Source organism: Heliconius melpomene, chromosome 12 (genome assembly GCF_056956725.1).
Source record: "Heliconius melpomene rosina isolate 202511_hmr_F chromosome 12, ASM5695672v1, whole genome shotgun sequence".
Classification (NCBI taxonomy): domain Eukaryota; kingdom Metazoa; phylum Arthropoda; class Insecta; order Lepidoptera; family Nymphalidae; genus Heliconius; species Heliconius melpomene.
The window spans coordinates 5,208,751-5,223,403 of record NC_140400.1 but is presented as its reverse complement, the minus strand read 5'-3'; the positions used below and the strand labels follow the sequence as shown (position 1 = coordinate 5,223,403).

Below are 14,653 nucleotides of genomic sequence, written 5' to 3'. Positions count from 1 at the left end.
TTCAGTTTATTTTTAACCTCTCAATACGCAATATCGTACGTTATATATACATTCGTTTCAAGATTTTCTCTGCCTACCCCCATTTTACAACTTTATAAAACACTTCTAGGAAGAAGAGCTTCGTGTATCAGGCGATCCCAAGTTTGCACATCTTTCGGACGAGCTGCACGTCGAGATCAGCGCTTTTGCGACACCAGCGGAAGCTCACGCTAGGATTGCATATGCTCTTGCGGAATTAAGAAGGTTTTTGGTGCCAGTAAGTTGACTACCTTATTATTATTATTTTTTTAACTAGATAAACAAAAGTTGACCGTTGTGGCACAGTGATAGGATCGAGGGATACGGTCTGGTTGTGAATTCGACCCACTTTTAGGGAAATGATTATAAGTATTTATTTTCTTTTCGTTCAAAGTGCGGTGTTAATCTCCGCAGTACCACGAAAGATAGGCAAAGAGTAGGGGTTCTTCTTCAGTATCTTAATACAAGGTTCCTTTTGCGTACACTGCTATACAAGGAAAAGCTTAAAGCTGCAATGAAACCTTAACGGAATTATCAAAGAAAATAATCTCACAAAGTATTTCATTACTGACTTTCAACAAAGGAAAATATATTAAATTATAGTATATACGACACTGAAACTTCACTGTTCTAACTGTTAACACGGAGGTCATGGATTCGATTCCTACTCGACGAGGCGAATTATTTTCATTTTCTTACTTTTGTAAAGACGACTCTCTAGGCACAAAGTCTCAAAAATAGAGAGAGCAGTGCGTGGATAACGAAGTGTTTTAACACTAGGTTCTCTTAATATATGCGTGATACAGCGTGATGTTACTTTCTACGTCAATAACCGTCAAAGGTCAGGTCCCATATACGTCAAACCCCACTTTCAACACTGAAGGGCTTATTAAAGTTAACAAACCGTAAATCTCTCCTTCACGTATTACGCCACGTAACCCAAAATAAACCAATTTACGTTCTGATTGATTTCTACCCTCAAATCGGATTTTTTCATACATATTATAATATTTCTAAGAAACCTATGTATATATAAAGTCATATGGGCCGTCCTTTTGTATTGATGGGTAAGGAATTGGATTAGACCTTCGTAGTTATAAAAGAAAAGCTATGTAATGTTAAGGTTTGGGTTCGATTCTCAGTTGAATATTTTTTTTATTATTTTTTATCTTTCATGTAAAGAAACAAAATATATTTATTAAGGCCGTTATGGTATAATAAAACAATATCTCATTGTAAGCACAACATTTGTAAAATCTAACTCGCGGAAATGAATTGTTTTCAATTCCCCGCTATGGTTAACGAAGCGGTGCGTTGAGTTACGCCATTCAACACGTAATGAGTAGAGAGTGTGGTACACAGTGTATTAACACTAGGTTAGTGTATACTTTCTACTCTGCTTATCCTGCTATATGGGGGATAAAAAGTATATCCTAATCCATAGCATAATACATATAATAGCATCACTTACAATAACCTCCACATAACGACTCTTCAGTGGCATATAAATCTCGTAAACCCTAATAAACTATATTTTATATAACACCTGAACAATCCTTTCCCATCCCTATTTGTCTGTAAAAACAACGGTTTCTAAGAAACCTTACGTTACGGAAAGTTTACATGTGAATATAAATTTTAGGATTTTTTTAACTTCAAGCTTTATCTCGCATATAGCAGGATAGGTACTAGCTACATGACACATAGTGTTAAAACACTCCGTTCTTTAGTTTCCGTCTAATTTTCGTGACATTACGATTTAAATTGAACCTACAACCTTTTAGAGTCAGACGCTGTACCGCTGCTTTACATGTGAATATAAATTCAAAGAAGTTTTTTTTGTTTTCAAGCTATTTGCTTGAGTAGTTTTCTAGTAGTTTATAGCGTACTGAACTATTTATTTTATACGCAATATCTAGGGAATTATAATAAAACTTTTATAATTATTTTTCATATAATAAAACTGTAGATATATTTGTATATTTATATATTTATTTTCAGTAATTTAAATAGTGTTGTGCAGAATCTAGATCGATCTTGTTTATTTATATAAATAACATTCATCAGCACAACTCTTTCATAAAATTATTATTTTCATTTTATTACAATTGATCTTTTGAATAAAAGTTTGTTTTCAAAAAGACATTTTTGATTAGTCTAACGGTAATAATTTAATAAACAAGTAAAGTATTATTCTTTACCGCATAATAGGGTAGGCACACCAAACCTTAACTAAGATATTATGTTCTCCGCTTTCTACCCAATATTCGAGACAGACTTGAGTGGAGAAATTCAACGCTACGTTGTGTTGTCAGAGCGAGAAAATTAAAATATTAATTCTCCGAGTGGGAATCGAACCCAGAACCGTCACTGTGCCACTACGGCCTCATAAAAACAAATATTGGAGCTAAATTTTGAAATTCAGTATGAACGTGAACTGACAAACAAATCAGTCTCATACCCTCGAGAGGCAAAGTTATATTGTTACAAATAAAACGGGCGAAATTTTCACATCCTAACAGGTAACTATGGCTACAAACTTTTTAATGTCGTTCAAAGGAACTGGGATACAATAGGGAAAATAATGGAATAATTGCAAATTATACTTTGGAACGATGGTCCCTTGGAAACGATTGCAGGTTATGAGGGTTTGATTTAAATCACGCTTCCCGGTTTATCCCGCATATAGCAGACGGAGAGAATTTAGTTTTATGCATCCCCGTTCTCAGCTTTCGGTCCAAATTCGAGATATTGCGTGTTGGGTGGGTGAACTCAACGTCGTGCTTTATTATTAAAACCTCACCTAATAAATAATTGCGGGTATCGAACCCATTATTTAAATCAATGTATAGCAGTGTAGGCATAGGAAGCCCAGTCTAAAGGCTGTCTCCATTCTCCCCACGCTCTCAATCTTTGAGGCTTTGTTGAGTGGTGGAAGAATGTAAATAATTAATTACTCCGAATGGGAATCGAACCCATAATCGCCGCGCTCACATTTAGACGCTTTTCCGCTACGCTACGAGCGCATCGATAAGCAAATAAACAAATATCTGTTACTAAGATTTCTCTTTCTTACTTCTAAATACGGAACCCTAATAGGAAACTATATTCTTCATACTGTTACAATGGTAACTTTTTTACCTACTTCTTATCGTGAAGGTCATTGGAATGTCACCTTTAAGTGCCATAATAAATTATATTTTTATGCCTTATAAAATAATGTCCTGCTTTGAACGATTTTTTTACTGTAGATATATAAAAAAAAAAACTAGATTATTTAGTATTGCAATCTAACAGAATTAAAAACTAAGCCTATATATATAAGCTAAGCCTATATATGTATTGAGTCACTCTCTTCGTATAAATAAAAAAAACTCAATTTGGATTCGAAGCTACAACCATCAAGCTATCAGATATATATTAGGGCATATGAACAACAGTTCTAAATGCAATTAACACTAGGGTATTGATCAATGTCTAAAATTCCAGCGGAATGACGAGAATGGTTTTCATAATAGTTTTTTTATCTATTTTTTTCAACCACAGGACTATAACGACGATATAAGACAAGAACAGATGCTGGAGATGCAGATCTTGTCATCTCAAAATGAACAGAGGCGGCTGACACCGCCCGATTCGTCGAGGAGTGGCAGCGAGGAAACTTTACCATTGCGAGACAGTGGGAATAAACAGAGGGTAAGTGGAGTATTATTACGTTTTCTTATTTCATCATCATCAAATCATCAATCATGATGTATTAAAATAATTAGTTTTTAATGTAATAGGAACTAATAAGGACATTTTTATTTTTGTGTAAAAATATTTGTGCTCAAAACTGAAAGATGTTTTTATAAGTTTGTCACCAAATATTCAATTTTCACATTAAAACCACACCTAAAAGCCAAATTTATGGAAAAATTATATCTATATCCAACCAAAACTGGATACAATCGCTAGCTTCGACAAATGAATGACAAGTAAATAATAAAGGAACATAAAGAAGAAGACACTTGAGAAATATTCCCAGTTCGTATCTATTTTATACGACGATCGGAATATATTTGTTTGCTTCGAGCGTTTGATTCTTTAAAATATATTCAATTTCCCGAAGGCGTTAGGAGATAGGACTGTCAATCTCACACACTTTGGCGTCTACTCGAAATTTTATCTGTATTCAAGTTATTGTTACATTTTTAAACTGTTAGATTCTCCAAGTTTCTCCATATATGAATTCTTTGAAATATTCCTTGCACGGTAGTTCTCATAGGAATTCCTGAGGTCCAAATTTTCCCTTCCTTAAAAGGTTATTTCATATAATACCATATTGCTAAAATCTAAGGGTAAATGAATATTTTGTAAATTGTTACTTTCTATTTCAATCACCATTTGGGGAAAGATTTTAAACTCCCTACCATCTGGCCTTCGTCAGGTACACCACATAAGTACGACGTGGTACTATTAATTGGCAGAAACCGGCAGTTTCTGAAATAATTATAATACAAACTTACACATACGCTATCTCGAGAACAGATAGTAAATATTTAATTATATTCGGCAAGTTTGCGTTGTTAATTAAACCTGATCTGCGTTTCAACATCAGAATAATCTCTTAGTACAGCGCAAATCTGTAATTGGATGGCACAATTCCAAACTCTACTCCTTTTGTTATTTCAAAAAATTTGAGCTGTCATGGAGTATGACGCAGAGTATGACTGTAAGCACAACGGTTGTGGGTTCAGTTCCCATTCGGGAGAACGAAGAGAATATCTTTCCTCTACCACTCAACGTAACCCAATGTCTCAAAAATTGGGCTAAAAATGAGGAAAATGGAAGACAGTTTTACTTATCATATTATTATAAAAAAAATATATCATCACCATCATCACCATTTAAATTTTCATCGAAATATTATCATTAAAAAATACAATTTCTTACTTTTAATAATTTTAGCATATTTTAAAATTACAAAATAACTTCCCGTGCATGAAATTTCGCAACTTTAATGAGCACGACACCACTGTACCATCCAAGGTTCAAAGTTTCACATTATAAATTACCTAATGTTATCTGTAAATTCTATCCGTCTGTTGCTGGCGTCTATTCAAATAGGGTAAAGGGTAATTTTGTGAATCGCGACGCTATCTTCAATAGTACTGAGAGTCCTTTGTTAGTATAATCGGTTTAGTCTTCCATTTCATATTTGTAGCTGCTTTTGCAATGAAAGATTCGAGCTTGGCAAAAGGATTTCCACGTTTATCGTTGGAATGGCAAACCAGCTATGTGAAATGGACTTTTATATATTATATATTCATACAACCCAAAACAACGATTTTAAAACAATGATTTTTTTGACCTGGGCAGAAAGTGGAGAACGGAGTGTTTTAACAGTAGGTTCGTTCTATATCTAGCTTGCTATATGCAGGATGCAGTGTGAAGCTGCAAAGAAATGAACCTAAGTCTTCAATCCATCACAATATAATGCATATGTGACATCGTTATCTTTTGACTACTAACTAAATTACTATTAAAAATTAAATATATCTTTTTCCTTTATCTTTTTTCATAGATAACAACAGCTCCACCAACTCCCGCGCAGCCGCTACCAGCGATAGTCAATCACACGCCAAACGCTAGAGACTTCTCACCACCAGCCCCTACACCTGCACCTGAACATCTGGCTCATCATCAGGTAGTCTAAATCTATAAACACTTGAATTAAAGCCATCGTGGCGCAGTGGAACAGTCTTGATGTAAGCGTGATAATTGTGGGTTCAATTCTTACTTGGAAGAATGATTGTATTTTAATTACTTTTATTCCACTCTAGTAAATTAAGTGTGGCACTAAGGTTTCCTTCTCTCTCTACACATAATGTCTTGAAAATTGGGCGAACGTAGAATGTTAACACTGGATTCCTTCTGCCCATTATGTTAGGTGAGAAAAAGCGTAAAACTGCAGATTTTTTTTAAATTCAGGAGTTTTTGCTAATGCTATTGCATTAGTATAAACCGAGGACATCGTGGCGCCCCTCGTCATTATATGACTTTAGATGCAACGGATATATGTCTCATTTTTATTTCCGTATTAGTAGTGCAGTAATATTTTCATTTTTCAGATTTTTTTCCTCTATTTGCATAAAAAAAATTCACTTTATATTCGTTTTTTCCTTTTGAAGTACAAAACCCTAAAAAAATAGTAATATTAACTTATATTGGGTTACGTCAATCTATTTGATAACTTACAATGACATCGACGATTATCACAATCTAAATAGGTAAACGAGTACATAACACAAAAAATCGTCACGAAAATTTGCTTGTTTTACTGTATTTTTCCGAAAATCCTTAGCTTATTCAATTAACAATATCGGCTAAGTATGACGAATTACTCTAATTAAACGTAAGGTCAAGAAAGGTTAGGCGGTCATATTAGGTTCACAAGATTATTGTTAAGGGTAAATTTGATTATAATATAACTAGCTTTTCCGGTGACTTTACTTTGGTCAAATGGAAATAACTGCCTACATCCTTGACTTCCCCAGATGTGAAAAAAAATCATAAGAGGGAACATAATGTTAAGCCATTCCGTTCCCAGTGTAATCCCCCCCCCCCCCCTTGTTACCAGAAAGAGGAAAATGAAAATACCTCATTCCCTCGAGTAGGAATTGAACTCACGATCGTCAAATTACCATTTCGCTACTAGGGTGTATAATATTAATAAAATAGCTTATTGTAATATTTATCTTAATTTATACTACAATCTCGTGCCTATAGTTCAGAGTCAAAGGGACTATACTTAAATAAAGTAACAGGTGTTTTGAAGTCTTAAAGCTTCACTAAGAGCTTTGAAACAAACACGCTCCCAAATAATAGATTGCTTGTGTCGAAGTGGCATAACTTACAATTTAAAGTTTTAAGTTAACTGTTGCAATAAATTTCTTCTAAAGAAATTAAACCAATTTATATATCAATACTTATATTATAAAGCTAAAGAGTTTGTTTGGTACACCACGCATATTATGTTGTTGAAGATTATGTCAATATCATGAATCAAATTCTTATTTCTTTTCACGTCATTTTATTACCTGTTCTATTCATTGAAATTTAAACCACAAGCCACAATTCACAATATTTATAATAATAAACAGACAAAAGCAAGTTCACGCTTTTTCTCGCAGACAGGCTAGGCAGTGGAAACCTAGTCGATGATGATGTGGTTATGTCTACCAAAATGGGGAAATGAAATTAATTTAATTATAATCATTCTCCCGAGTGGAGACCGCATTGCACTCAACCCAATTACTGTCATTGTACTGTACTATACTGCCCCACAGTGCAGCGGTAAAATAGCAATATTTTAGTTAGGCCCACTTTGCCTTGAAATCCTTATATAACGTATATATACTGGCCATAATTCGACCCCAAAATCTGAATGTATTAGACCCAAATCTTAGTTCTGAAGTGAATTAAGCGTCGCGTAATAAGTTTTTTATGGGACCATTAACTGCTGCGAAGCTTGGAAGGCCATTTTCTAAGTAATGATAGCTACATAATATATAACAAGTAGTATAAATACATCATACTTTTCATATTTCAGGGAAGGGAACGGTTCGAATCCCTCTTCGTGAAAATTTTTAAACAATTTCTAAAAAATATTTTTCTTTCCTTACTTTTGATTTAGTGCTTTAAAAATATTCAAAACTAGCGGCCCGCTCGCGGTTTCACCCGCGTGAACTATATTATTATTAATTTCTGTCTCCATGACTACGTCCTAGTGACGTCTATGCAAAATTTGAGACTTCTAGCATTTGTAGTAACGAAGTTTCATATAAACTTTCGACCCCAAAAACAACCCCTTAGAAATCGAATATTGCAAATTCCTGTCTTAGCGAGCACCTATAAGTAACTCCTATGCAAAATTTGAGATTCCTAGCACTTGTAGTTTCTGAGATTTCGTGATGAGTGAGTGACCTTTCGATTTTATATATATATATAGATATAGATTACACTCAGTAATTCAAATTTTATACAGAGGATTTCAACTTTGTACTCTACCTAATTTAACCATAGCAACAACTATGCCATAAGGTAGTCAAATGAAACCCTTCACAAACTTACTAACACTAATGTCAGAGGGTACTTTAACTTGATAAATCGTTCATACAACACATCGCTCGACCCAATTCCGTGTTCGGAACTGAGCTGTTGGTTCCGCAGCCTCTAGATACGTCCTCGCCAAGCTTTTAGCGGCGTGACGTCAGTTAGTGCTAGTCTAGTCTAGTCTAAGTTAATTATGTTGCTATGTGAAGTTTGTGCGTTTAATAGTTAAGGAATAATAGGGAAAATAAATGAGTCCGTCGTAGTGCCAGTGGCTTGTAAATGTAAATGCAAAGGTTGTGAGTTCGATTCACGATCGAGGGAATGAATTATTTTCATTTTTGTCCCTCAACATGCAATGTGTCAAAAATTGAGCGGTGAATGGAGATCGGAGTGTTTTAACACTAAGTTCCTTTTGCTTTGTGCGGGTTACGAAAAAATCTTGGAAACCATTGAAGGATTCGATTTTTACTATATTAAAATTTTTATTTTTAAACGTTTTACTTTTATTTGTGCATCATTATTAACCTAGTGTTAAAACACTCCAATCCCATTAAAACACTACGCACGCTTTTTTATACGCTTAAAATTGTAGATAATTTTACTTTTTTTTTAGATTTTTAATTAAAATTGGATACCTTCAACAATAAATTATCTTTCAACTGCTTTTATTATAACAACATAGAAGAAAAGTCACGTAACCACAACTTCTCACATAAATTATGCATTCGCTAACGACTATCGAATATATTAAAACAAAGTAGTTTTAATCTCTATAGCATACAAAGTGCTGCAACTAACGTTCAATAGTTTCGTTTAATACTTTGTAACTATAGTTAATAGTTTTAAAGTGATGACAGGGACGCTTTCGAGAGATATATACTGTACTAGCGGCCCGCCCGCGGCTTCGCCTGCGTGAACTACGTTATTATTAATTTCTGTCTCCATGAGTACCTACGTCCTGTAAGTGACGACCATGCAAAATTTGAGACTCCTAGCATTTGTAATAACGAAGTTTCATACAAACTTTCAACCCCAAAAACAACCCCTTAGAAATCCAATATTGCAAATTCCCTTCTTAGCGAGCACCTACGTCCTATAAGTAACTCCTATGCAAAATTTGAGATTCCTAGCACATGTAGTTTTTGAGATTTCGTGATGAGTGAGTGACCTTTCGATTTTATATATATATAGATATCTATTGGAATTTCGGTTATGGAGGAAGATGAGAATATTTTTAATATATTATTCCACACATAGGGAACAAAAGGTAGTTGATTTTTAGAAAACGTATGCTAAATACCGCTATGTTGAATTTTTTATACGTTTTCTTGGACATTTTTCTCCGGTTGTTCTATTTTTTGTCTCTACTACAGTGCAGGATTGTAGTGAGATGAGTGTAGGAATACATAGCTTCACTTTGCCTTTCACTTTATTTGGGTTACACGCTATATCACGCATATACCAGAGTATGCAAAGGGAACCAATATTAAGACACTCAGTTACCCATATTGCACCCAATATTTAAGACATTACTCTAATACCAATTCAAATATAACAAAATTTATATATTTATAAACAAAAGCTCAGGCTTATCAATTATTATTCATATTCCTAATCATATAATTCACAATTGAATATTGTTACACAGAAACATGCCATGCCAAGGTTGTTATTTAAAACAACCCCACCCAGAGACAGACTGTTAAATTATTTTACATGTTCTGAATCAAGTTTATTAGTTAATTATGTAAATCACGATAATTTAGGTAATAGAAGCTCGAAAAGAAGCTAGTAGCTAATGTATCTTACCTTTAAATACCTTTACATAATTCATCCAACTATAATATATCTCAAGAGTTATTTTTTAGCTTCACGCTATATCTAGGAACTTACTTTTAATACACTAAGTTGACTGTTCCCCACTTTCCGCCGAATTCGAGTGTTGAGTGACGAAACTCAACATCGAGCCTTGCCTCGTTACCAGAGTCAGGAAATAAAAATTGTAAATATTTGATTTCTTCCAGTGACAATCGAACCCATAGCCTGTCACATTTACAGTCGCACCCTTGTACCCCTGCACCACATCAGGCGTACTGGTGACATATTCTAAATACGTCAAAATAATTCCAAACATGATTTTTCATATATATTTTAAAAATATTTCTCATCAAGTATGCGCCCATCCTTTCTAGGCCAAGAATATTTGGTAGCATCAAAAAACAAGTGTTTAGTTTAGCATTCCGCTCACGCCGCAATTCAAAAGCCTGATTACTTCTTTGTTTTTTGGCATATATGTATGAAAGCCGTCTGAGAAATGAACGCTTGGCAAATTCTATGTTTATATTTTTAACTAGTGCTTTACCTGTGGCTTTGTCCGCATAGACTATAATGGTATGGCTATTATATACATACAGCGTGAAGCTAAAAACAATAAAGATAATAATGATATATTTTATCCTAATAATCGCCGTCATAATTCATTCTTAAAGTTCCACAAATTAAAAATTTATAAATATATAATGAATAGCGATAACGCACCGTACTTTTTTAGATAGCACCGTACGTGATATTGTAAATATCTATGTTCTAATTCCTAGGATTTGAAGACACTACCATCGTCTCTCATAAACATCCAAATTGCTTCATGATCAGACCCATTAGGGAGCTAGGAACGTTAATAAAAACTGTGGATAAAAAATAACCATCAATTTATCTTAAAACAAACGCTCTTTAGTCATTCCTTATTGGAATATATTTATTTATGTTCAGTGTAATCAATCAAGTCTATCTGAATAATAAAAATATTATTTTATTTCGTATCAGCTGCTCGCGTTGAATTCCACCACTGAACCCGTAATGCCTAAAAAAATCGGTGAAAAGTGGGGAACGGAGTGTCTCAACACTTGGCTCCCTCTGCCTACTAAAAGACTCGCCTACTCTGTAATTGATGATTAAACCTATCGTGACCCAGCCAACTTGGTGCCATAGCAAAGAAATGAAAGTATTTGGAAATTATAGTTCATTCCCTCGAGAAGGATCGAACTCACTGCCGTCTCATTTCGGTCACACCCTTGTGCCCCTGCGCCAACGGCCTCGAATTTTCAATGTATAGCATTAAAATTTTCCTACAAATATTTTACACCCCCGTAATGTAATTACGACGTGTCTAATTAACACTGGTACGCGTGAGTCGTGATGGTTGTAGCTTTTTATATAGTCATTTAAAAGCTTAGTTACTTTAGCTTATTATTAAAATAAATAAAAAAAACTGTTCTATGCTTTTTCCCTCATAGCAGGGTAGACTGAGGGGTTGGCGTTGAACTCATATACATATACTTCTAAGCAAAACATTTTTTTTCTTTTGGTTACCCTTTCTATAATATATTTAATTATGTCATTTTATTTTATTATACGTTTTCTATAATAGAATTTTGTAATTATCTTTACGCTAGCGACCCAAACGCGATTTCGCCCGCCTAAATTTATTGTCAAATTGTAGCTAAATTCTACAAAATCTATACTAAACTGTATCCTATATGTTATTTTAATGTATTTAAAGCTATATTACTGCAAAGTTTTATCTAATTCAGTTCAGTAGTATTTATTTGAAACACATTGCAAGCTTTAATATTTATAATATTAGTAGAATTACTTAAACTTTGACTCTAACTTTTTATATTCCCAGCTAGCGCAAAGTCACGCGGGCCACGGCGTTCTGGTCGGCGGGGGCGTGATACCACAACCGCCCACACATCATTTGCTTACACAGAATTCTATATTAGGTTTGTATTATATTTATTTTTTGTATATTTTATTTATAATAGTATTTATACTAAAAATTGTAGTTCCTCTGGTGCTGCACGGGGTCGTGGGCGGCGGTGATCACCACCAGGTGTCCCGAACGCTCGTTTGCCTTGTCCTTTTTTCCATAAAAAAAAAAAAAATACTAAAAATTATAATATTATGGGTTATTATATCTAGACAGAGGACAATTTGTTTTCAATAAAACATTTAATATTGCATAACAAATTCATAATTCCAATTTCCAACACACCAAAACTAACTTACTAACTTAATTAAAATACTAATAAACTAACTAACTAAATCAGATATAGGTTACTAACTCACTAACTAACTAACTCAGGAGGAGGTGATATCCTCGGTCTAAGCAGCCCAGTGCTGGGCGGCATGTTGCACGCCCACCCCGCCCTGCGCGGCGTGAAGCCGGCCGCCGTGCACGCGCTCGCAACACAAGGTCGGTACGTTTATAATTTTATAGTTGACATTTTTGTAGCTTCACACTGTATACCGCACATAGCAGGGTAGGCAGAGGGAACCTAGGAACCTAATGTTAGGACACTCAGTTTCCCACTTTCTCCGCTCCCAGTAAGACACTTCCGCTCTTCACTTTGCGCCGAATACGGGAGCTATTATATGTTAAGTGTGTGGAACTCAACGCCGCGCTTTTTCTCGTTACTACAGCGAGAAAATGAAAGTATTAAATATTAGATTCTTTCGAGTTGGAATCGAATCCACAACCTGCCAAGAGCCAGGTTACGCTCGTGCCTGTACTCCACGACTAGCCTCAAAGAAAACAAAATTAAATTGCCAAAAAATAATGGCCATACACAAACAATGGACGGAGGCTGTTAACGTTTTGTCTCAAAAGCCTCCCTCAGAACGTAGCATTTTTATCACGCTTTTATCAATAAAGCTTTTGTGATACAAAAGTTGGTAGCGCTTAAAACTCTAACGAATATAGTACATTATACCTACACCACAATTTTAATGACGTTCGTTTTTGGGTACAATTTAGGTAAATATTTTACTTGGTTTCAAAAGAAAAGACATTTTTGTAACTTAGTTGTTTATATGTATTATGTTTATAAAAATTAGTGGTTGTTTTTGTTTGGAAGCCATTTATATATTAATCTTAGCACACTATGATCTTTACTTCCTTTTTTTTTCAATTATAAAGCATAGTTCCCACTGCGAGCGGAGCGGGCCTATTAATGACTACGTAGAGCTCGCAAGAGTAAACTGCATACTTGTATTTCCACCAATAAATTCTATATAGAGGAAACCTGGGAACCTAGTATTAAAACACTCCGTTCCCACTAAGACATTAATAATATGCACTGTATTACTATTATATAAAATGGAAAGATTGCTCAAAATTGTTTTACCTTGACTTAAAATGAGAAAATAACAAAGTTTTTATTTCACAAAAAAATCTTATAACAAAAAACGAAAACAAACGTTTAAATATAAAAAAGAATCGCCCAACGTGGGGCTCGAACCCACGACCCTGAGATTAAGAGTCTCATGCTCTACCGACTGAGCTAGCCGGGCTGCGCGTTCTTTTATCAAATAGAAGATTCCAATGTAAAGATTTTTTAAGCAACTAAAGTTATATATTAGCAAATGCTTAGTAATATATTAGCAAGCTTTATTTGGATATTTATATTATTTAATAAATTGATTATTTAGAAATATATTTCATAATTCCTATTTTGAATTTCTACACCAATTTGTGTTTGTGTTGTTTTTTTTTATCCTTCAAGTTACCTAAAAAGTAACATAACAATATTAACATCTAAGCTGTTGACTTGAAATGAAAATTGAATATTTTTTCTTTATGCTTCTCAAATTCGTTTTCGTTTGTGACACATCATTAAACCGCTTAAATCTTTGTACCTTTGAGTCAAACGGCTATTAAAAGTAATACCTTTGTACCAACCACGCTACAGGTTTATAACATATGTCGGATTTTAGACGATCTTTTAATTCGTCGGAATGTCAAAATTTTACCGCCAAAGAACATTTAGTTTCTTTCTAAAAGATTTTCCTAGTTTAGCTGTTCAAACAATATGTCAAACAATGTTCAAACAATGTGTCTTTTTTACCTTCATAAAGAAATCCCCATCAAAGCCTAGGTATCGTTCCTTTTTGGACAACTTTATTTGGAAAAGAAACAGCTTCACGCGTTTTCTCTTATATCTGTATAAGCAGTTAGAACCTAGTGTTAACACACTACCTTTCCCACTTTATATATGGTAAAATACCGTAAATTCTACAATTATAGAAGTACTACATAGATAATAATCTATTAAGTCTCGTATGTCAATTAATTTCACTAATCTTATAGTCCCTAGAAGAGGATCTCAATTACATAAATACGATAGCATTGGATAGTAGCTAAGACTTGTACTGATTGTGCACGCGATAATTGCAAAATTGATTGTGATTCGAGATAGTGTTTTTTTTATTTTATCTACACATTGTATCCCGCATATAAGATGGAAGGTAGAGGGAACCTAATTTTAAGACACTCGTAACCCCAGCATCCGCCCAATTTTTGAGACATTACGTGTTGAATGGCGGAACACAATTCCGTTCGAGTGGGAAACAAATACACAGCCGTTGTTAAACATTATATCGCACATGTAGAAGGGTACGCAGAAAAAAATCTAGTGTTAAGATACTCCGTTTCCCACTTCCCTCCCAGTTCTTAAATCATCGTGTGTTGAGTGGCGGA

General features: G+C 34.3%; 1 protein-coding gene and 1 non-coding gene across 8 annotated transcripts in view; one reads left to right on the top strand and one right to left on the bottom strand.

Annotated features, from left to right (window-relative positions):
• Window positions 1-14,653, top strand: part of LOC146533570 (KH domain-containing, RNA-binding, signal transduction-associated protein 2-like) — a 153,814-nt gene that overhangs the window by 132,222 nt on the left and 6,939 nt on the right. For 4 of the 7 annotated variants that reach the window (XM_085194193.1, XM_085194198.1, XM_085194195.1 and 1 more), the window contains 5 exons: window positions 110-256; window positions 3,565-3,714; window positions 5,585-5,707; window positions 11,801-11,897; window positions 12,260-12,370. In XM_085194193.1, coding sequence (XP_085050319.1) covers window positions 110-256; window positions 3,565-3,714; window positions 5,585-5,707; window positions 11,801-11,897; window positions 12,260-12,370 — 628 coding nt within the window. Of the gene's footprint in view, window positions 1-109; window positions 257-3,564; window positions 3,715-5,584; window positions 5,708-11,800; window positions 11,898-12,259; window positions 12,375-14,653 lie in introns of all 7 variants that reach the window. The other 3 variants (XM_085194196.1, XM_085194199.1, XR_014878540.1) reach the window with 2 other exon arrangements.
• TRNAK-CUU (transfer RNA lysine (anticodon CUU)) lies at window positions 13,395-13,467 on the bottom strand. Its single transcript has one exon. It is a non-coding gene; the product is annotated as a tRNA-Lys (tRNA).